The 22,899-nt window shown below is 35.3% G+C and overlaps 1 protein-coding gene across 1 annotated transcript in view; it reads left to right on the top strand.

Moving 5' to 3' along the window:
• Positions 1–7,128: 7,128 nt before the first annotated feature.
• LOC126711738 (uncharacterized) overlaps positions 7,129–22,899 on the top strand; it is a 35,379-nt gene continuing 19,608 nt past the window's right edge. The window contains exons 1-5 of the mRNA XM_050411282.1: positions 7,129–7,341; positions 7,440–7,583; positions 17,403–17,527; positions 17,679–17,750; positions 17,869–17,956. Coding sequence (XP_050267239.1) covers positions 7,195–7,341; positions 7,440–7,583; positions 17,403–17,527; positions 17,679–17,750; positions 17,869–17,956 — 576 coding nt within the window. The 5' untranslated portion in view covers positions 7,129–7,194. The remainder of the gene's footprint in view (positions 7,342–7,439; positions 7,584–17,402; positions 17,528–17,678; positions 17,751–17,868; positions 17,957–22,899) is intronic.

The raw sequence follows: 22,899 nt of genomic DNA, 5'->3' as shown, positions 1-22,899 counted from the left end.
CTTAAACTGAGACGAATTGGACTGCTTGCAGTCTTTGTCAAATCCTTTAACATTGGCATTCTTCATAAACTTTTTGAACTGCCTCGTGATATAGGATTTCATTTTAGAATTTTCATCGTCTGAAGACTCATCTGTGTCACTGCTTTTGGCCTTCAGTGCCATGCTCTTACCCTTACTCGATTTCTTGATCCTAGACAAACCCAATTCATAGGTTTGCAAATTGCCAACTAACTCTGTTAAAGGAATCTTGTCAATGTCCTTTGATTCCTCAATAGTGGTGATCTTGGCATGAAATCTCTCTGGAAGAGATCTGAGCACCTTTCTAACAATCTTGGGTTTGGGAATGGTTTCCCCAAGATTAAAAGTTGAGTTCACCATGTCCTTGAGCTTGGTGTAGAACTCATCGAATAACTCATCCTCCTCCATCTTGATCTCTTCAAAGCTTGTAGTAAGCTTCTGAAACTTTAAATCCTTGACAACCTTAGTTCCTTCATAGGTTGTCTGGAGTATAGTTCATGCTTCCTTCGTAGTTTCAGTGGAGGATATCTTCTTGAACTCCTCATTCATGACTGCACTAAATAAAGCATTCAATGCTCTGTTGTTGAAGTTAGCCGCTTTGATCTTGGCATCATCCTAATCAGCTGACGCTTCCTTTGGCTTGGTCTAGCCTATCTCTATAGGTTGCCACACTTTTTCATCTAATGACTGCAAGAAAGCTCTCATGCGTACTTTCCAATATACATAGTTAGTGCCATCAAATAAATGAGGTATAATTAACGATTGTCCTGTATCCATGACAGTAGGGGTCAATGGAGAGTGTGCTTGCTCTGATACCACTTGATAGACCAAGAATGTATTGACTCCTTGTGATAAATTAACCAATTAATTAGCCAAGTTAGTTAATTAATTCAATTTACATGCAATATGCGTGGTAATACAAAAAAATCACCAACTAAGTTAAATGCAATGGAAAATAAAGTTGGCATGGTGATTTGTTTATGAATGGGGAAAACCTTCAAGGCAAAAACCCCACCGGGTGAATTTAAGGTCACCACTCTTGAGAATCCACTACTATCACAACAAGCGGTTACAAGTAAAGGAATCCTAGTACCTTATACTAACCTATAGTTAAACCCTAACCCCAATACACAATTAGACTTGTTCTGTAGTGACAATCTCTCTTTTTCAATGCACGACTCCTAGTATGTGACTAACCAATCGATGCACGGATCCAAGTACGTGACTAACACACCAACTTGAGAAGGATGTTGACTACAAAGTTTTCCAGTTCATCAACACGATGAAGATCACGAAACTCCTTGGTCACAAAACCCAACAGCGTACAAACGCAGCAGCTTCTTCAAGAGAAAGATGAATTAGGGCAACTTTGTCTCCAGTCACAATTTGCTTGAACAAAACCTTTGCATCAAGTTTCATCCACTTGCATCATCTATGACGGCCCTTAAAATAATCCTTATATATATCTAATGTTGTGAGAAAAGAAAACCTAAACACATACACATGGATATGTGTGAAATTAGATCTGAAAAACTAATTTTTGTAATTCTCAATAAATAGGTTATCTGTCAAGCAGCTGTCGAGCATCGGGCCAGAATTGTCTTTTAGACCTCGATAGATACAATTTGTCGAGCTTTAAAATACAGCACTTCATCACTTGATTCTAGAACAGATTTGCATGGTTTTAACTCTTGACTTGAACATCATGTTTTTTGAAGACTTAAACCATCCTAGATCTACCCAATTAAAAATAAAGTGCGTTTTGTCAAAGGATTAACCAATTCAAAATGACATATGTTTTTAACATGATTTACATATGTCCTAACACAACACATTTTGGAAGACACCAAGATTCAGAAGTACAGAAGCTTTGCTGAAATCAAGCCCCGATGCCTCTAGGAACTTCAAGAACTTCAACTTCGAATACGAAGAACATTCGAAGTGAAATCATCCAAATCATCTTCCTAGATCTTAAAGGTCAATGGAAATAAGTTCAAAAGCCTCCAGAAACTCCAAGAAACCACAAATTGGTGAAGCTCAACGGATTTAAGCCTCCACTACAAACCTTCGAAGAACGAAGAACATTCGAAGAGGAATCATCCAAATCATATTCCTCGACGAAGAACAAAGAATTTCTAACAAGCTTATAGCCAAAGATTCATTGTAATTCTGTTTCAAGGGTCTTTGATCCATCTTTCAACCAAATTGAAGAATATTTGGTGTTCAAGTCAAAATTATATTACCACAATTCCAATCAACAAATCTTTCAAGAAGATCGAATTAGAGGATCACTCTTTTGTAATCATAGAGAATTATACCACATATTCATCAATACAAATTCGCATTTGTGAAACTATTTTACTTGTTTAACTTATTTCAAACTAGATTTTTAGTCGTCCATAAAGACTACAGCCAATTCCTTGTTTACACCCTTTTTCATGGATAATGTAATTGTAATCAATGGATGAATTTGATAATTGAAAAAAATAACTTTTAATCTTAACTATTGAATAAAAATATTAAAAAAAGTGAAAAAATTATAATTAAAAAGTTAATTTGGTGAAAAGTTTTGTGAAAGTGAATAAGAGTACTAGTATTAGGTGTGCTAAATGTCATCAAATGCCATCAGATGTTCTAAATGTTAAAAAATTTAGAATCGATGAACTGTACAATTTCATATTTGGAATTGTATAGGCATAAAATCTCATATGTGCTAAACATATTTTGGTGTTTTTTTATTCTAATTTTTCTCTCCCATGTCACATTCCAAGTCCTCTCTCCCTTACTTTCTCTTTATCTTTCTCATCTTAGATGGGGCCACAATATAATATATATATATATATATATATATTTTTTTTTTTTAAATTTCTTAATATAAATAAGGTTTATTTTAAATTATTTTAATGTGATGTTAAAATAGAAGATACAATGTAGAGTGTGTTGCAAATTGATATGTTAAAATAGATAAAATAAATTTTTAATGTGTTAAATGCTAAAATTTTTAGAAGAGCTGATGCTAGTACTCTTAGACAATTGCATCGGGACTCTCAATCCTAATTTCACATGACTCTCAATTTTGTTTTGTTTAAGGAATTTTGGATTATTATTGGGTATTTTAAAAGTATATATTCTTACTCTCTGGATTCCACTCACTATGGAGCCTGCCCATGTGAGAGAGAGGAAAATATACTCCAATTATGTATCCGTTTGGATACAACGTCTGTGGCAGACGTCCAGCGTTTCACATTTTATTTATTTATTTATTTTGAGAAGAGCGTTTTATGCTTTTCCAGTGGGTCTCGTGCATTGTTCATGGGATCCACAAACCTCTTCATTCAGCAACTTTTTCATTAAAAATTGGTCACACTGCATTATTCACATATTTAGAAATTATTTTACTATAGTGTTTTCAGTTTTCAGCGGTATTCAAATGGATCCTATATCTTTTTCTGGGCTTAGTCTCTCTCTCTCTTTCTCTCTCTCTCTGATGTACCTTAATTTTTCTTTTGCATCTAATCTAATCTTACGCTTGTCTCTCTCTCTTTCTCTTAGTATTTTCTTTCTTTTTCCTACCTATCTCTTTCTCTCGCTTCTTATCTTCCAGTATTTTCTACCTTTTTATTATCATCAACAACACCAAAACGATTTCCTTTGATTTTTTTAGAAATAAATTAAAAAAAATTATTAATGACTGTGTTTGATAGCCGAAAAAATCAAATGAAAAAGCCACGTAAATCTTCTCCATTCTGTGATTGGTAGCCAGGAAAACTATATGGAAAAACCTCATCTTCTTCGCGAAAAAACCCAGAAAAACCCTGTGGCCTTAACCCAACCACACTGGCCAAGGTCCTAACAGACTTATTCCCTCTCAAATTCAGCTCTCTCTCAATTTGTGTATTTCTCTCTCTTCTTTACCCCACTTCTTTCTACATCTACCCACCACTGGCAACAAGAATATCAACGCCTAAGTGGTGAGATTATTTATTTATTTATTTTTTAATTTTAATTTTATTATTATTTAGATAAGTTTGTTTGTGCCTTATTTAGTACAAATTCTGATGTGAGTTTGCTTCGATTCTGAAGAATTTTAGTTCGTTTCGATCATTTTTCTGCAAATTATGATGGCCCTATCGGAGAAGAAGGGAAAAAAAAAAGCAACAGCTTTCTTTGAAATAAAAAAATAAAAAATAAAAAATAAATTATAATTTTGAATCGTTCCAAGTAGAAAGCAAAAGATATTTTATTAAGTATCACCGTCTAATGTATAGATCCATATGCGTATAGAGACCATGAGAAATAGTTCAGATTGTTACGCTACATATGCTAGTCATTATTATGTTAGAAAGAAAATCTAGGTGCTTTTTCTCCTTTTTCTATCTGACAGCGGTAGGCTCTGCAGAGCGGGAGAAAGATATCAGATTGAAAAAGAAAAAAAAAATAAAAAGAGAGAGAGAGAGAGAACAAATAACGAGAGAAAATTATGGTTTTTTTTTTAAAGATTTTTTTCTTATTTAAGTAATGCTAGCTTTTGTGTTGTTGTGTGCATTAATTTCATTTTTAGTTATATTATATCGTGATTGTAATTGTTAAAATTGCAATCTAAATTGTAGGATCATACGATCTTATAATCCCATATTACCAAAACGATTATAATTGCAAATTTTGTAGGATCGTCCGTATAGGATTGCAAATTTTGTAGGTTCATATGGATTTTACTGATCCTACAAAAGCATAAATTTTGGTTTGGGCTTCTTTAAGCTCAACTAAAGCCACAAGCCCAACATATTACTAGAGGCCCACAAGTATTAAAGTCCCAAATTTGCCCATATCAACTGAAAATCTAAAAAAAGAAAACCACATTTGAAACTTAACAGTGAATCAAGCTTGTAGCCTGTGACCGTCTCAAAAACCCATTACCGTTGCATAGACCATGAGCCATTTGACTCCCCTTGCCCCCACTGCGTGGGTTACACACTTTTAGTGTGTGGATTAGAACCAATGGGGTTTGCGTGGGGGTCGGGGCCTTTGAGCTCCACTTTCAGGCTGGTGGTACTTTTGAGTTTACTTAACTGTACCTTGGGACATGTGACAATAGCTACACACGTGAGTCCCCTTTTTCTTTGTTCAAAAAAATAAAAAAGGAGACCATTAGCCATTGCCGTCGAAGTCGTCATCCATATGTGTTGATAAATATTTTGGTACTTAGTTGCTAATTAAACACTTATTGAATTTTTTGGATACATTGTATTCAAACTTAAGCATATTTGTATTGTTAGTATAGATGTAAAGATGTATGATATAGAAATTACATTATATTGATGCAAATCTTTGTTTTTTTTTATGGATGAATTCATAATTTGTGATTATTCAACACACAAAGTTACTACCAATTTATTTTTTGCTTTTAATATGAAAATAGGTAAGATTTTATAATTCTCAATCCCACGCGATTCATTTATGTGAGCCTTTTAAATATGGAACAAATTTGCATGTCCCTTTAATTTCAATTTCCCTGGAAAATCCCTAGTCTCTAAAAATAGAATAAAATAAAAAACTGCTACGAATCAATTAATTCTTGTTCTCTATTTTTGTTTAATTAATCATTTCTCAACTGTTGTACTTTGAGAAAGAGAAACACTTTTAATCTTTTATTACTGGTAAAGACTTGCACAGTACAAGTTTCTCTTACTTACGGTGATACATAAGAGTAGACGCATAATCACGACCGCACCCTTGTACACACCACAGTTCTTACCTAGTTAGTAGTCGCTCATACCAACACTCATTTTATTGATTCTAGGTTCTTTTCCATGGCTTCACTTTCTTTATAGTGCAATTTTTTTTTTTTATTGAATCGATTGTATAGTGCAACTTCTACTGTGGTAGATCTTTGTTTAGAAAATTTACCCATGAATGTGAACATTACAATTTTTGACTTATTATTTTTGAAGTCCAGTATTTTGAAGTACTTGTTTTATTAATGCCTATACTTAATAGTACGTACTCCTACAGAAATCGGAAGCTTGCCTGGTACGGTGAATCAAGTAACGTGAACTACATAGTGCAACAGGTTCTAACAAGCAATTTGATGGCATCCTTCAAAAAGAAGGGGAGGGTTAAAACTGGTTTTCTAAATGCCTCCAAAACCGAGAAGATGAATAGGGTTAGGAAAATCCTGAGGAGGTTTGGAATTCCAAATGACTCATTCCCTTACCAACCTGAGCTCTCACGACATGCTGTAGTGGTTGCACTACTGAGTTGCGTTTTCTTTTTCTTCTTCGACATTATGCATACCCTTGAGGATGACAACAGCCTTGTTTGGTGGTCTGTGCATATCGGTTTGCTTGGATTCTTCTATTTCTTTTTACAGCCTTCGATCCGATTTTTTTCCCAGATAGGGAAACCGAGCTATTCCAATCTCTCAAAGTGGTAAAAATTATTTTAAATTTTATTATAGTTCTGTTCACACTTCATTTTGAAAGCCATGTATAAATCGTACATGTACATACACTGGCAAGAGCCAGCTGCCTTTGCATTTACATGCCCTTCCACACGTGCATTTCCTCTCAATTTGAAATTGATTCATTTTCAAAAAAATAAAAAATAAATAAACTGATTCATTTTATGGTTATTAAATATTATAAATTTAAAGATATGTTCAGTGTTATATATTATTTAAATTTTTTTTATAATATGACATTTTGTACCGTGTCATTTCTAAAATAATGATATATATACAATTTTTATTGTATAAAGTTACAAACTAATATGTTACTATTCAGTAAAACAAATAAAAAAAACTAATATATTACCAATTACATGAAAACAACTCATATATTTATTTATTAGATAGTTAAAATTCATTAATCCAATTAATTGACATATTAGTTTATAAATTTTATATTATAAAATTTGTAATAACTATAGCATTTTCCATTAAAAAAAAAAATTAAAAAATTTAACCATGAAAAAAAAAAAAAATGGACTTTATCCCTTTCAGGTGAAATGGAAAGTATCATGTTCTCATGTGTATGTGTAGACTGTATAGGGACATAAAGATAAATAATGGGTATTTAGTAAATTTTGGGAATTTACTTCTGCAGGTATGTATCCTGGCTCTTCGTTGCACTTGGGTATCATCTTCCAAGTTCTCAGTCAGTGGCAATATCCGTGAGAATGAATTTGTCTTTATTTTTGACAATATTCATCTTTTCTATTGTTTGCCTTCTCGTCTTCCACTATATCTTTATTCTGGTCGAGTACATTTTTTCATGTCACAATCGAAAGTGGCCAGACATATGGACCATTCTCAAATTTTCTGCTGTAAGTTCTAAAATGACTTTTGGTAATTCTAGATTTGCCGACTCAGTTGGCTTCTCCCTTTTCAATGTAAACTCTGAATACTTGTTCATGCTTTGAAGGTTGTCAGTATAGCCTGCTGTGTATTTCTGAGTCATTGTAGAGAGAGGCCGCTTGAACCAAGAAATTTGAAAGACAAAGTGTGTTCTTCTTGGCTTGCTCCGGTTAAGTTTGAGGGATACTATTATACACTTTTTTGCATGCGGGTAAGTGGTAAAAATTACTTTCAATCTTTATGATAGTTCTGTTCATACTTCATTCGTAAAGACATGTATAATACATACATATGCATGCATGCGTTGGCAAGAGCCAGATGCCTTTGCATTTACATGTCCTTTCCGCTTGCTCTATTTCCTCTCTATTTCAAGTGGTCCATAAATCTTAAGCTAAATTTAATAATAAAATACAAATAAAGGTATTTAAATGGTAAACATTAACAAAATTTTACTAAAAATGTGTCTAAAAAAATTTAAACAACTTGCAAATGAACTTTCACTATTTTTATAAGGTTAATAGAAAATAATAAAGCATAAATAAGTGTAAAAATTTTGTGTTAGTAATCTTTCAAATAAAAAAAAAAAAGTTTAAAATAAAATCATTCTTAACATAAATTAATAAATTGTATATCCACATGTAAAAAGTATAATTTCTGAACCACTAATAAAATTATCAAATAATAATAGATTGAGAGGGGGTAATATGATAAATTGAAAAACTATAATATAAACTCAAAATAAATAAAATAACGAGTGTCATCAAAGATTGAGACATTAAAGGAGTTTAGCTTAGCGGTTAGCGTGTTTATGGTCTTATTAAAACTTGGGGATCTTAGATTCTATCCCTCACCTTCACATATTTATAATTTAATTAACTCCTGTTGGCCAAGTTCAGAATCATACCATAGACATAAACATAAAACCAAAGCTTTTTCAAATCTTGCTTTTCCATAATGTTTCATGATAATAGCATATCCACTTCATTCTTAAATAGCATGTTCATGAAATGAGTAATAACATCAATATGCTTAAATCATATACATAAGATTTCAAAAGCTCAAGCATATATCTTTGTTTGAAACACGACTGTATACAACATCTTTAGTCAAAATATTTTAATGCATAATAATATTTTTAAACAAACCTCAAGCTTAACAAATGCCCATATCACATATCCCTTACCTGAAAGTAGAAGATGCAAAAGATTAGGATTAGAGAAGCTCGAGTGTCCACGTTCTCACCACCTAAATGAATGGTCAAAGCTTATTACTTACAATTCTACCTTACCAAAAACTTACACATGAATGACAACCTAACTCTAAAAATAAAGAAAACTGTAATCCCATCTCAAAGACATTCCCAAATATATCAAACAATTTAATGAGCATAACCAAAAAGGATCATTATAAGAAGGTACCAAAAATCTTTACGATGCAAGCATTGCTTAACACGGGGTATTGAAGTACATGTGTTTCTTTTAGGTATTAAACCATTGAATCAAGCAATAATAAATTTGCTCAAGTATTATAACACATATCAATGGATAGTGACATCAAATGTGTTGGGTTAAAATAAATTGACCCCTTGCAATTAATTGATTAATTACCCAAGTTAATTAATTAGATCAAATTTTATGCAATAGCGTGGCAACACAAACAAATTACCAAATTATCTAAATGCAGCGGAAAATAAATTTGACATGGGTGATTTCTTTACGAAGGGGGAAAACCTCCGAAGCAAAAACCCCACCGGGTGATTTTCAGGTCACCACTCTCAAGAATCCACTATTATCAATTACAAGCGGTTACAAGTATAAGAAATCTTACAAAATCCTTTGGCCTATCCCAAAATACAAACCTACAGTTAAATCCTTACCCCAATACTCAATTGTACTTGTATTGTAGTGGCAATCTTCCAGTTCAATGCACAAATCCTAATACGTGACTAACCAATGATGCACGGATCCAAGTACGTGACTGACACCAGCAACTTGATTAAGATGTTGGCTGCAAAGTTGTTCAGTACATCAACGATGAAGATCAGAAAGCTCCTTGGTTACAAAACCCTTGACGTAAAGATGTTGTAGCTTCTTTCAGAGAGAACAAGGCACTAGGTCACTTTCTGCATGCACGACGGTCTTTAAAATAAGCCTTATATATATCTAGGGTTATATAAGAAAAGAAACCCTATACAAATATTTCAGCATGGGCCGAAAATTAGATCTGGAATTTCTGATTTCGTAAGTCTCGGTAGAAACAGCTTGTATCGAGTTTCGACATTAAATCTCGATAGAAGTATTTCTATCGAGATTGCTGTCAAGTTTTAATGAATAGCTCTTCTTCACTTGTTTCTTGGTCAATCTTCATGGTTTTAACACTTGACTTGAACAACATGTTTCTTGAAGTCTTAAACCCATCCTAGATCTACCCAATTACAAATAAAGTGCATTTTGTCAAATGATTAGCTAATTACATAAAATATGTCCCTAACAAAATGAAAATCTAATCTAATATACCAAAACCAAGCTTTAAGTCTCTAATTTCTTAGTATTTCATTACTCTTACAGATTCAAGTTAATGTAAATTAGTCTGCTTGTGAACTTAATTTAACTTACTTAAAAGTCTCCAATTGGCATAAAACTTAATATGAACAACCATACGTATGATTAGTTCATACTCTATAAATTTCAATTTAGTCTCATTTCTTAGTGATTAATTAAAATTTGTACAAGCCATTAAACTCAATTCCATCAAAGATAGATTAAGAGTCAGAATGAAAAACATATAAAACATTCAATACTAGTCCAATTTCTTTGATATTTGACTCATTTGAAACAAATGGATGTAATATTTCATACAAATCAAGCTAGGTCTCAAAATTCAGTCTATAGAAATTAATATAAATTTTTAATCACAAGCTGTACATGCTCAAATGGAGTTCTTTCAACATGGAAATTGGTACACACACTACACACATCATTGAGTAATACCAAGTATAAGATCCACAAATTTTAGTATATTAGACAACCAAATAGTATGCCCAATTGTGTTTAGAATCCGAAATAGAGCAAAATGTAGTTTTCCTTCAACATGCACATACTTTTCTACTCAACCAATGTGGCATACAAGTTCTCAACTAAGAGAAACTTTTAAAAATTTACTTAACCAAAGAAACAAAAATAAAAACATGCAAACTTAATACACTATGCTTAGATACAAGAAGATCATGCAAACTTTCAGATTTGTGTCTTACCTCTTGAATTAGAATGGTTGGTATGCTTGGTTCTTGAGAAAGAGTGCAAGTGTGGGAGAAAGCCTAAGAGGAGGTTTAGAATACTGAATATTTCTGTAGGAATTGCTGAACATAGGAGTAGGTGGTGTGGGAGTAATGTGGAGATGTCATGCAACTAGCAGCAAAGAGAAGATGAATCATGTTTTGAAGTAGATGTCTCATACTTCCTAAGTTTTTTATTTTTATTTTTTTTGGGATGAAACTTCCTTCCTAAGTTGATGTGTCATGCTTCATATATAAGTAGGCGTGTCATGCTTTCATATATATATATATATATATATATTTTTTTTTTTGAGAAAGAACTTGGGAATTTTTATTAGAAAACTTTAGTCAACTTTGGCTTCCAGTATAGAATGAAAGTGCAGAGGAACATCTTCCATCCACACCGTGTACCCACTAACATGTCTAGCATGTTTAGTTAGGGTATGAACAACAGAATTACCAATACAACGAACATGAGAAAATGAAATACAGTTGGCTTCTGTCATATTCTTTGCTGACTCAAGAATATGCCCAAACGAAGAAAGGGACCTCTCTTCATTGCACAGGGACTTGATTACCAATTCTGAGTCACCTTCAAGAATAAAGGGTGAACATCCAATCTCCTGAGCAAATTGGATAGCCCGAGCTGCTACTAGTGCTCCGATCATATCGGAGGAGAATGGGAGATAAACCTACTCTACCAAGGAAGCTATGGCCTGACCTTGGATATCTCGGATCACCACATCTATTCTAGCTCTGCCAATATCCTTGAATGTCGCTCCGTCGAAGTTTACCTTCCAAGAGTGTGAGGGAGGGGGTGACCATCTGCTTTGTAAGGAAACACTTGATAAACCTGGCGGTGAGGTTGTAGCGTTAGCTCTGCTGAACTCCTGTAAGGCTTGCTGGGCGTTCACTACAACTTGTGTCGTTGGGTAATCCGCGTTGTTTGCTCTGATCTAATTTCAGCGAGACCAAATAGTCCACAACAACATCGCCAGCTTTTCCAGATTTTTTCCTTCGGTCTGGGCCTGTAGCATGAACTCTGAAATAGATGATAAACCTTAAGGGAGATAAAGACTGTTCTCCGGAGTGGCTCTCCATATTGGCGCTAGTTCTGGACAGTCCTACAGCGAATGCCACGCTTTCAGCAGATCCGTTGCATTGTTCACGTGTCAGTCAACAGGATTTTTCTCTTCTTTAAGTTTTCTTTCACTGGTATAGCATTTTGGCATGACCTCCATAGGAAATTCTTTACTTTGTTTGGTACAGATAAACCCCAAACTAATTTCCAGACACCACCATGAGGGTTCGGGTTTGCAGTGGCTAGGTTTATAATATTCTCCTTTGCTAGAAATCTGTTTCCCGACTGAACCGATTATTGACCTGAGGAAGTGTAAGGCCATATAAGCTTATCCACATAGGAGGTGCTGCACAACGGAATGCTCTTTATTAATTCAGCTTCTTGGGGATTAAACAGCCCTTGTATAAGGCTTAAATCCCACTGCCTAGAGACTGGGTCAATGAGGTCTACCACCTTTGCCACCTCAAAGCCATCAATCAATGGAGACATAGTTTTTGGGTGATCGCAAGGTGGTAGCCATGAATCAAGCCACACCCCAATTGACTCACCATTGCCCACTTTCCACCTAGCACCTCTTAAAAGGACATCCTGCCCTTCAAGGATACTATGCCATGCATAAGACCCGGAACTAGATTCAGCAGCTTCCAGGATTGAACAGTTGGGAAAAAAATTGGCTTTGAAGACCCATTAAAATAGAGATTCTTTATGATGCAATAGTCTACAGGCTTGCTTTGCGGCTAAATCCTTAAAACCCATTCCACCTTCCGATTTAGCTTGACATAGAGTTTCCCGTTTGATCCTGTGTACTTTTCTTCTATCACCCTTTTGTCCCCACCAAAACTTTTTGATAAGGCTTTCAATCTCTAAACATAAGCCCATTGGGAGTTTGAAACAAGTCATCGTGTTTGCTGGGATTGCTTGGACCACCAACTTGATTAATATCTCCCTTCCCACTTGAGATAGTTTTCTTTCCACCCTTGAATTTTTTTCCCAGACCCTCTCTTTAATATAATTAAAGCTTGCCTTTTTATTTCTCCCCTCAAGAGAAGGTAATCCTAAGTACTTCTCATATTGCCTTATTTCTGGGACTCCCAAAGCTTCCTTAATATGTTCTCTCATCTCTGCAGAGGTTGATTTGCTAAAGAAGATAGTGGTTTTGCTTTGGTTAATTTGCTATCCTAAACATTGTCCATACGCATCTAATATTTCTAGGATTTTTTGGCATTCTTGAGTAGTTGCCCTGCAAAACAAAATCCATCTGCAAAAAAGAGGTGAGTTAGACGAGGGCTATTTCTAGATAGAGAATAGCCTTGTATATCACCTAGACTAGCTGCCTTGCTAATAAGACCATGCAAGCCTTCTGTACATAGGAGGAATAGGAAGGGGGACAGTGGGTCTCCCTGACGAAAGCCTCTTGAAGGATGAATCATGCCTTTGGGTTCTCCATTAACAAGGATAGAGTATGAGACGGTTGAAACATAGAGCATAACAAGCTTGATCCATTGCTCGGTAAAACCCATTTTCCTCATCATTGCTTCTAAATATGGCCACTCCACCCTATTATAAGCTTTGCCCATATCAAATTTTATGGCCATAAAGTCATCCTACCCTGTATGTTTTTGCATGCTGTGAAGAGATTCAAAAGCTACCAAAATATTATTAGAGATAAGCCCTACTTTTTGTGAAAGCACTTTAGTGTTCTATTATAATTTTTGGTAAAATTCTTTTCAATATATTTGCCAAAATTTTAGAAAAAATTTTGTACAAAACATTACAGAAACTAATAGGTCTGAATTCAAAGACATATTCTTGGTTCGTCTTCTTTGGGATGATGGTTATAAAAGTGTGGTTAAGATGCATAGGTAGGGAAGCAGTATTTAGGAAATTAAGGACAGATTGACATATATCATCACCCACTAGACTCTAGTAATGTTGATAAAATAAAGGGGGCATACCGCCAGGACCTGGGACTTTGAGAGGTGCCATCTATTTAATAGCTTGGTGTATTTCCCATCCCTTGAACTCAGAAGACAGCTGAGCATTCATCTCATCACTGATTATCTTGTTGATGGAATTAGTGGTTGCATCATTCTACTGAAGGTTGGCCAAGGAGAATAAGTCTTGATAAAATTCAATTAGGTACTTTGCTATATCTTCAGGATTCGAATTCTAGACTCCAACTGCACCTCAAATCTTCAAAAGTGAATTTCTCCTCTTCCGTTGAGTGGCTCAACTATGAAAGAATTTTGTGTTCTTATCACCATTTGCTACCCGTAAGACCTTGGATCTTTGAAACCACATCCTGTTCTCTTTGCCCATAAGCTCAGAGATTTCCCTCTTCAACTCCCTGATTCGGTGATTTAATCCAGATCTCCATGCTTCCTTCTTGACTTCAACCAAAAGTTTTCTCTTTTTTGATATCTCTCTTCTTACATTCCCAAAATGGTCTCCGTTCCACCTCCACAATTCTTTACCACACCTTTCTGTTTTTCTCACAACCTTAATCGATAGATCATCATTGGCTCTGGCTGACCACACTGCTTTAACCACATTTAAACAACCTGGATTTAAGAGCCACATTTCTTCAAATCAAAAGAGCTTTGTTGCTGTTGTGACTTCCAAGCCATCAAGTACTATCCACAGAGGGCAATGATCTGATGAATTAGAGGATAGTTGGTGGATTCTCACTCCTGAGAACTTCATTAACCAATCGTTAGTTGCTAGACCATGATCTAGTCTTTCCCAAATTGAGTGCCTATCTGTAAAGTGCTTCTGCCATGTGTATGGTGAACCCACAAATCCAAGATCAATAAAGCCACACTCATCAGTGACGTCTTGGAATAATTGCATTTGAGCTTGGCCTCTATTACTTCCTCCTAACTTCTCAAAACTTTGAATGATTTCATTGAAATCGCCTGCACAAAGCCATGGAAGGGTGAATCTACTATTCAATTGACAAAGCATGTTCTAGGATTCAAATCTTTTGTGAGCAACTGGTCCCCATAGAATCCAGTAAATCTCCAGGAGTCTTCTTTACCCTTGTTTATAATGGCATCTATATGATTCTTGGAGAAAGTATTGATCTTTAGGTCCAAAGAGTTTCGCCAATATAAAGCCAAACCTCTTCCTCTGTTATTTCTTCCCATGAAAATTAAATTTTCAAATTCGATCTTCCGTTGTATTTTTTTTAGCCTTGCTTCATCTGCCCATGTTTTGGCAATAAACACAGCGGATGGATCTTTTGGTCAAACCACTACTTCCAGCTCTTTCCCTGTATGTAGGTTCCCAAGCCCACGACAATTCCAAACTATGAAACTCATTGTAATTGGCGGGGCTGCTGTACAACCTCCACCATTAAATGATTTTGATTTTAAACCTTCGAAACCTAAATCTTCTTCATAGGTAACTCTGGTTGGTTTGCACTTTTTTTATTCCTGTTTCTCTTTGTTAGGACAGTTTGTTGCATAGGGGAATCCTCTGAGACGAGGTCACATGCAATTTTTTTCCACTTGCGTGGAATTTCAAAATTTTTGGGGAGAGTATCACGTGAGGGTGGATTCAGAGGGGTGGGGAATGCCTGCTGTAAAAGCTCATGCTTTCATATTTAAGTAGGTGTGTTGTGCTTCATGCCAAGTAGGTGAGTCATGCTTCCATGCTTTTCAACAAAACACATGCACCCCAATAGTTCTTGTAAATTTTCTATAAGACCCACAAAAATTCTTGCAATAAGACTAAAGACTTAATTTGTTTTTGAATGCTTGAAAAGTTGCTAAAATTAGTTAGGAGGCATATTCAAAATTTGAGTTTTGTAGGTTTTCTCTTTACCAATACAAGAAGAAATATAAACAAATATGGCAAGAATGACATTAGTATGAAGATTTAGGTATGGGATATCACATGTGGCTCCCTTCACATTGTCATTTTTAAAAGAGTTATGCTAGAGATACTACAAATTTTATAACAAATTGAAATGCCACTAATCACGTAAAAATGATCCAAACATTTACTTATTAGATGGTTGAAGTCTACTAATCACTTTTATTGTCACATTAGTTTATAAGTTTTATATGGTAAAATTTGTAGTTGTTGTATAATTTTCTATTTTATAAAAAAATAAATTAAATTATAACTTTTTATCACATCCAACAAGTGTAATGGAAAGAATCATGATCTGATATCTATGGATATATAAAGAGTGACATAGAGAAAGATACTTGGAATCGGTAATTTTTGGGAATTTACCTCTGCAAGTTTGTATCCAGGATTTTTGTAGCACTTGTGTATCATTCTTCTAGTTCTCAGTTAGTGACAATATCTATGAAAATGAATCTATCTTTATTTTTTACCAAGTGTGCTCATCTTGGCTTACTCCTGTGGAGTAAGCGAGTTGCAATCATAGTTATCAAAACCGTATTAAGGAATGATCCGGTTGAAAGATTGGTTCACTAATTCAACCAATAGTTTAATGGTTGGCCCATAGGTTTATTAATAATTAATTAAGTATATATAATTATAAAAATTAACTAAAATAAAGTAAAATTAGCTAATAAAAACTTTAGTTTCATTGTTAAATCCAAGAACATACCAAAATAGATTTTTTAAAAAAATATATCATTATTTAGTAGGAAATGCAGTGATAATTCACTTCAACACGTGTTAAAGGATAAGCTAAATGTTAGGTTTAAGTAATAGACCAAAAACACCCCAAAAAGGTCAAAAAGTGACATTATTTGTATCAAAATTGTGATAGCTTTTGTCATCAAATTGATTTTCTATTCCAAGTTGAGGTGAGGTCTTTTAACCACAGTTTAAACAATTTATAACTTGGTTTTTATGGTTTTCCGGATACGGTAGACTACTTTAATGGTACAAAATTGCATATCATTCCATCTAATATCATGGAACACGCCAGTGGTTCGGTATGAAATTAATAACATTGGTTACTATTATTATTTGGTTTATTTGTTTTTAGAGAATTATAACTTGGTTTTTATGGTTTTTCGTGGGTTGATACAGTAGACTACTTAAATGGTACAAAATTGCATATCATTCCGTCTAATATCATGGAACACGATTATTTTGGTTTAACCAGTGGTTCGGTATGGAATTAATAACACCGGTTACTATTATTATTTGGTTTATTTGTTTTCAGAGAATTATTATTGGTTTTTTAAATGCTGGATAAATGTTGTTATTATCACAAGGTATGGTTATAATAACCAAATTCTATTTTGTGTTCCATCTATCACCATTAGGTATGTATCTGATTTTTTATTCCATATTGTTGAGTATATATGTGTGAATGAAATCCTAAATTGAATAATAATTAAAAAAATGAATTGAAAATATTAAATTTGTTAGGCCTAAATTTATAGATTTAAGTTTTTGGGTTAAATGGTATCCTTATATATTTATTTATTTATTTTATATTTCTCATTTAGAGTCTCCCCAAGTGTTACCTGCCAATATTCACGAATACAAATCCTTAGGTCTTACTTTTTCGTATTCTGTTTTTTATTCCACCTATTACAATAAAGAATGACAATAAACTAAAATAAGAAATTTATGTTTTTTATGAGAAAATAAGAGATTAATATATTTGTATGAAAATTTAGCTCACATGCATTGCCATGTCATCTTCTTTTTCCTATACATATTCCTTTTTTTTTTATCAGTTAGCTAGCACTAGCAGTGAGTCATCAACTGCGAGTTCATCAGACGAAATCTCTCTCATCTACTCGTGTTGGGTCACATTTATAGGCCTGTACATTGCCAATTATGTAGCAGAGAGGTCACCAGAGTGAGTGCCAATGTACCATGCTTTATTTTAGAACCTGCAAAGCATTTTTTTTATTTAAAATTTATTTTTATAGTTGACATTAATTAGGATGTAAAAGATGCCTTGCCAAGAGATGAGCTGGACTGAGTGCTTCTTACGTTCTTATGGTCAGGTCAGGAGAAAAATACAAGAAGAATAAGCAAACGAAGCCTGATTTTCTAGATATGGTTCCCTGGTATTCAGGGTATATTTCTGTCATCTCCTTATTTATTTATTATCATTAATTATTTAATTTTAAGTTTTTTGCTCTTACAAACACCCCCTTAAGTTCTTTTTTCTTTGGTTGTGGCTATGTGGTGCAGTACATCAGCTGATCTATACAAGACTGTTTTTGACCTCGTTGTATCAGCAAATATCTTCCTAAGTCGCTTTGACCTGCGTATATTTCAGGTATAAGTGAATAACTAACTTTATGCTCCTTTTGTTTTAAGATAAATGATTTATTTTCTATTATTTAATTGAGACTTTAGAAATTTTGTGTGTTTGATCACACTAAAAGTTTTTTTGCTAAAATTAACAAAACTCAAATAGACAAATAGACAATGGTGGTAGTAATAGTACCGATGATGGCCGATGGGGGAGGTTAATGGTGGTGGCTAGGGCCTTTTAAACAAGTTAAATTGAGCATATTTAAGTATTTGAAAGTTCAAAAATGGTTTATTTAACTTTATTCAAACACGAGTTGAGCTCGAGCACTTCACCAAGCCAACGAACATTTGTAGCTTTTTTTTTTTTTTTTTTTTGAGAAAAAGACCGATCATTTTATTATCAAAAACTAATAAGATTAGTCATGAGTATAGTTTCAACATTTGGTGGGACATCTTCCATCTAAACTGATTAGGGGAGGGGGGAATATTTGCTCTTCTTGCAAGTGAATGAGCAACTCTGTTACAATGTCTACGAACATGAGAAAACTTTAAACCTGTGAACTGTGAGCCGAGGAAAGAAATATCATTAGCTAAGTGACTAAATTGAGCATGAGGTCTAGATTCGGATTGCAGGGCATTAATTAAGACAGATGAAACTCCTTCCAATCTCCACAGCCAGCTCCAAAGCCCTTCTAGCTACTAATGCCTCAACTTCAATCACTGAGAACGGAAGAGGGACCAGCTACAATAGTGATGACATAACCAAGCCCTCCGAGTTTCTGACAATAACCCCAAGTCCAGCACTGTCCTCCCTTTCAAAAACAGCCCCATCAAAATTTATCTTGTACCATGAGGGAGCAGGGGCCGACCAATGTGCACACTACACTGCTGCAGCACTTTTGGCCATGTGAGGCGATGCATATTCAATCTTTCTGTCCACTGCCTTGTCAAGTACCTGAGTGAGTGAGTATGTTTGCTTGCCCAACCTTAAGTTATTCATCCTATTCCATAAATCCCAAACTACCCAACAAAATAGCTCTGGCTCTCTATTGTCTGCAATTATACTTTCCAGCAGGTCAGTGAAGTAGTGGACTTGCCTCAAAGTACCATGGTTCCTTTGTGGTTTTTTATTCCACAATTCAGCAAGTTTTCAGCAACCATAAAGAGCATGTAGCACATCTTCTTGGTGAGTTTTACAGTGATCACACAGGCTTTCATTAAGGACTTTTCTTCGCCCAGATTGGACTTGGTTGGGAGGGAATTTCTGCATGCTCGCCATGCAAAATTCCTAATCTTGGCTGGGACATTGAGACGCTAAATTGCTGCCCTTAATGGTTTCATCGTGTCTGAGTTAGAGGGGCCAGGGGTCTGCTGCATCACTCTATCCTGCTAAAATTTATAACCCGATTTGACCGAGCATTCCTCATCAGTAGTAAAAGGCCAAATTAGGACATCATGTTGGTGGGATTGACAGAGTGGAATTTTTTTGATCATGGCAGCTTCAAACTCATAGAATGTGTGATCTAGTACCTGTTCTTTCCAAACCCGCTGGTGTTGATCAATCAAGCTACTCACCCTTGCTTCAGATTGGCCGTGTATTAGGGGTGAAATAATTCTTGGATTATTTTTTGCAGGTATCCAATTATCACCCCAGATCTTTATTGAGTGTCCATCTCCAATTCTCCAGACCGCCCCCTTCCTTATCACCTCCCTGCCCTTGATGATACTCTTCCAAGTGTACGAAGCAGAACTGGACATTTAGCCTCCATCACTGAGCAATCCGAAAAGAACTTTGGTTTGAACACCCGATAAAATAAAGATTGCTCATCATGCAGCAATCTCCATGTCTGTTTAGCTAACATTGCATCATCGAACGTAGATAGGTCTTTGAAACCCATGCCCCCTTGTGCTTTTGGTCTACACATATCCTGCCATTTTATCCAATGAATTTTCCTGCTTTCACCTCTTTGTCCCCAGAAGAACTTCTTGATAAGTGCCTCAATTTCTTGGCATAAAGTCACCGGCAATTTCAAGCAAGACATAGTGTAAGCGGGAGTGCTTGCGCCACTGCTTTAATCAATATCTCTCTATCTGCCTAAGACAATTGTTTACCTTCCCAACCTTGTAATGTCTTCCAAACCTGCTGCTTGATCTTTCCAAAGCTATCCCTTTTGTTTCTATCAACAAGAGGGGGTAAACCTAAGTAGGTCTCATATTGTTGGATGGCAGGGACTCCAAGAATGTCTTTGATCACCTCTTGCATGTCTTGGGATGTTGATTTACTGAAAAACAGGCCTGTCTTTGATCGATTAATTTGTTGACCCGATGCCCTTCATAGACAGCTAATAAATCCAGCAACTTGTAACAGTTTGCTTCTTTAGCCCAGCAAAAAATTAAGCTATCATTTACAAAAAGTAGATGTGTTAGTCTAGGGTCGGATCTACAAATGGATACCCCTCTAATATCATCATTTCTTATAGCTTTACTAATTAGGCCATGTAAGCCTTTGTGAGAGTGTTTTTTTTCTTTAGCACACAGGTCCAAGGATCCTGGGCCAAATAGTTGTATTTTGGTGGACTGGGCTTGGTTCACCGCAGCTAAATGGGGACTGATTACGAACCAAGTTGTGCGCAAGTCACATAAATCTCCTCAAGGCAAAAATGCGATTCCTCCTAAGCAATAAAATACCATTATAAGTGTTTTAGTATCATAAAATGACCCTTTACTCTTACAAAATAAGTAAAATAGATGTTCATAATATTCACAATGAGAAAGAGATTGAAATAGAATATTTAAGGCTTATCTTTTATCGTATAAATATTTTAAAGAATTCCTTCACTTGGTACCCCGGACGTACTGTCGTGGGATCCCGGGACGTACTGTCGTGGGATCCCGGGGCGTATTAGGCCTGTAAGAACCCAGAATCTCTGATTCTCTGTACTATACAATCTTTCTCCATGCTTGTTATGCAATGGAGTTTTGTCATTTCCTTTTACCTCTATAGGTCTTACACAAGAACAACTATACAAGGCACATATCTTCAAATAATTGTTAGTTTCTTAGATTAGGATATATATATATTAATACATATACATATATGTAAATGAATTTTATGAGAATGATTCAGCCACGAGGATCCTGGCCCCAATTCTCACAGACTTAGTGCTTTTGCACAAGACTTGTGGGATTTGGAACTCAAGTCTGAGTGGCTTTACTTGGGCAAAAGACTCAGCTTTACAAGCAAGAATATATGTATTGAGCAGCAAGAAGCAGTAAAGGAAGATAATATAATAAAGAAATATGCAAAGTAATTGTTAGAAATTCTCAAATCAATGTGAGATATTTCATTATTTTTCTTGATTATGGATTACAAATGTGCCCACTAAGACGTGATACAAGGTTCAAATAAGCTCAAAAATTACAGACTTTGATGGCTATTTAAGCCTCTAAGACTTGCAAAGTTTGAATCCTTTTGAATCCAAGTATGTGCTATAGTGGCTGTTTTTGGGATACCGGGAGACATTCCTCTGTTTTTCTTGAATTTTACAGAGTTCTAATGACTCTGTTATGATATTCTTTCTACTGAAAATCCCCTCCTTTTATAATGGAGTTTTTGGTCCTCCCGGGGAACCGTTGGTTCCCCTGTTTTACCCTTTTGCAAACAGAGCACGTCCTGTATCCATCATCTTGGTAAGTCCCATTTCCGTTTTTTCTCATTCTTTCCTTCTTTCAGCTCTGATTCTTTTGAAAGTTCCTGGTTGGCCATCTTCTTTGGGATGTGCTGAGGTATGCCCTTCTCGGCATCCCCGTTTCTGGCGTTTTCCACTTTTCCCTTTTCCTTCCCATCCGAGCGGAATCCTGCTCTACCATTTTGAAAGCCACTTGTTATCATTCTTTCTTCTATGCTTCTCCATTTTGGTTCCTTGAGGCTTTTTCTGTCTGTGCCATGAGAGGTCACTGGGTTCTATTGGCGTTTGTGTTCTTTTTCTGCTTTTGTTTCTTGTTTCCTTCTTCTGTCTTTTTCTATCGAGCTGTCCTAGTCTTCCTTTGTATTTGTGCCTAAAGGGATCTGCGCCTCTTGAAGGTTCCTGAGGATCCTTGCTTCTTATCCCTTGCCGTGATCCTCTTTTTTTTGGATGCTTCTTTGTCTGGGCTTCAGGATCCCCTGGGCTTTTTTATTCCTTCATAGGTTTCCTACATCTGTTACTTTGGGCTTAGCTTGATTTTTCCTTTTGGGATTGACTTATCCTTTTGGGCTTGACTTATTCTTTTGGGCTTCCTTCACTATGATCCTTTTTAGACCTCAACAGCCTTCAATGCACATCAAAAAGAGATAAGGAGATAAGGGGTATCCCTGACAAAGCCCTCTAGTTAGGATGATATGTCCATGGGGTTCACCATTGATCAATATAGAGTAAGTGGTTGTTGTGATGCACTCCATCATCTGTTTAATCCACCAGTCATGAAAACCCATCCTCATCAACACCTGTTGCATATATCCCTACTCAACTCTATCGTATGTTTTGCTCATATCCAGCTTCAAGGCCATATAACCTGTATTACCTGTACAATGATTCCTTATATAGTGCAATGTCTCAAATGCCACCAAAATATTATCAGAGATCAACTGGTTAGACATGAAAGCACTTTGGTGTTCTGAAATAAGATGTAGCATTAGCTTCTTCAATTTATTAGCCAAAACTTTAGCTAGAACCCTGTATAAAACATTGCTTAAGCCAATTGGCCTGTATTGAGAGACATATTTCTAGTCCTTGACCTTTGGAATTAAGGTGATAAAAGAATGACCAAGGGATGGTGGTAATGATCCTGAATTTCAATATAGTAGAATAGCTTGTATAATATCATTTCCAAGTAAGGACCAATAGCCTTGATGAAATAGGGGAGACATACCGTCAAGGCCAGGTGCTTTGAGTGGTGCCATTTGCTTTAAAGCTATCTCTACCT

The sequence above is a fragment of the Quercus robur genome, chromosome 2 (genome assembly GCF_932294415.1).
Source record: "Quercus robur chromosome 2, dhQueRobu3.1, whole genome shotgun sequence".
Taxonomy (NCBI): Eukaryota; Viridiplantae; Streptophyta; class Magnoliopsida; order Fagales; family Fagaceae; genus Quercus; species Quercus robur.
The sequence above is the reverse complement of the archived record's forward strand: the minus strand, read 5'-3'. Positions and strand labels throughout refer to the sequence as shown.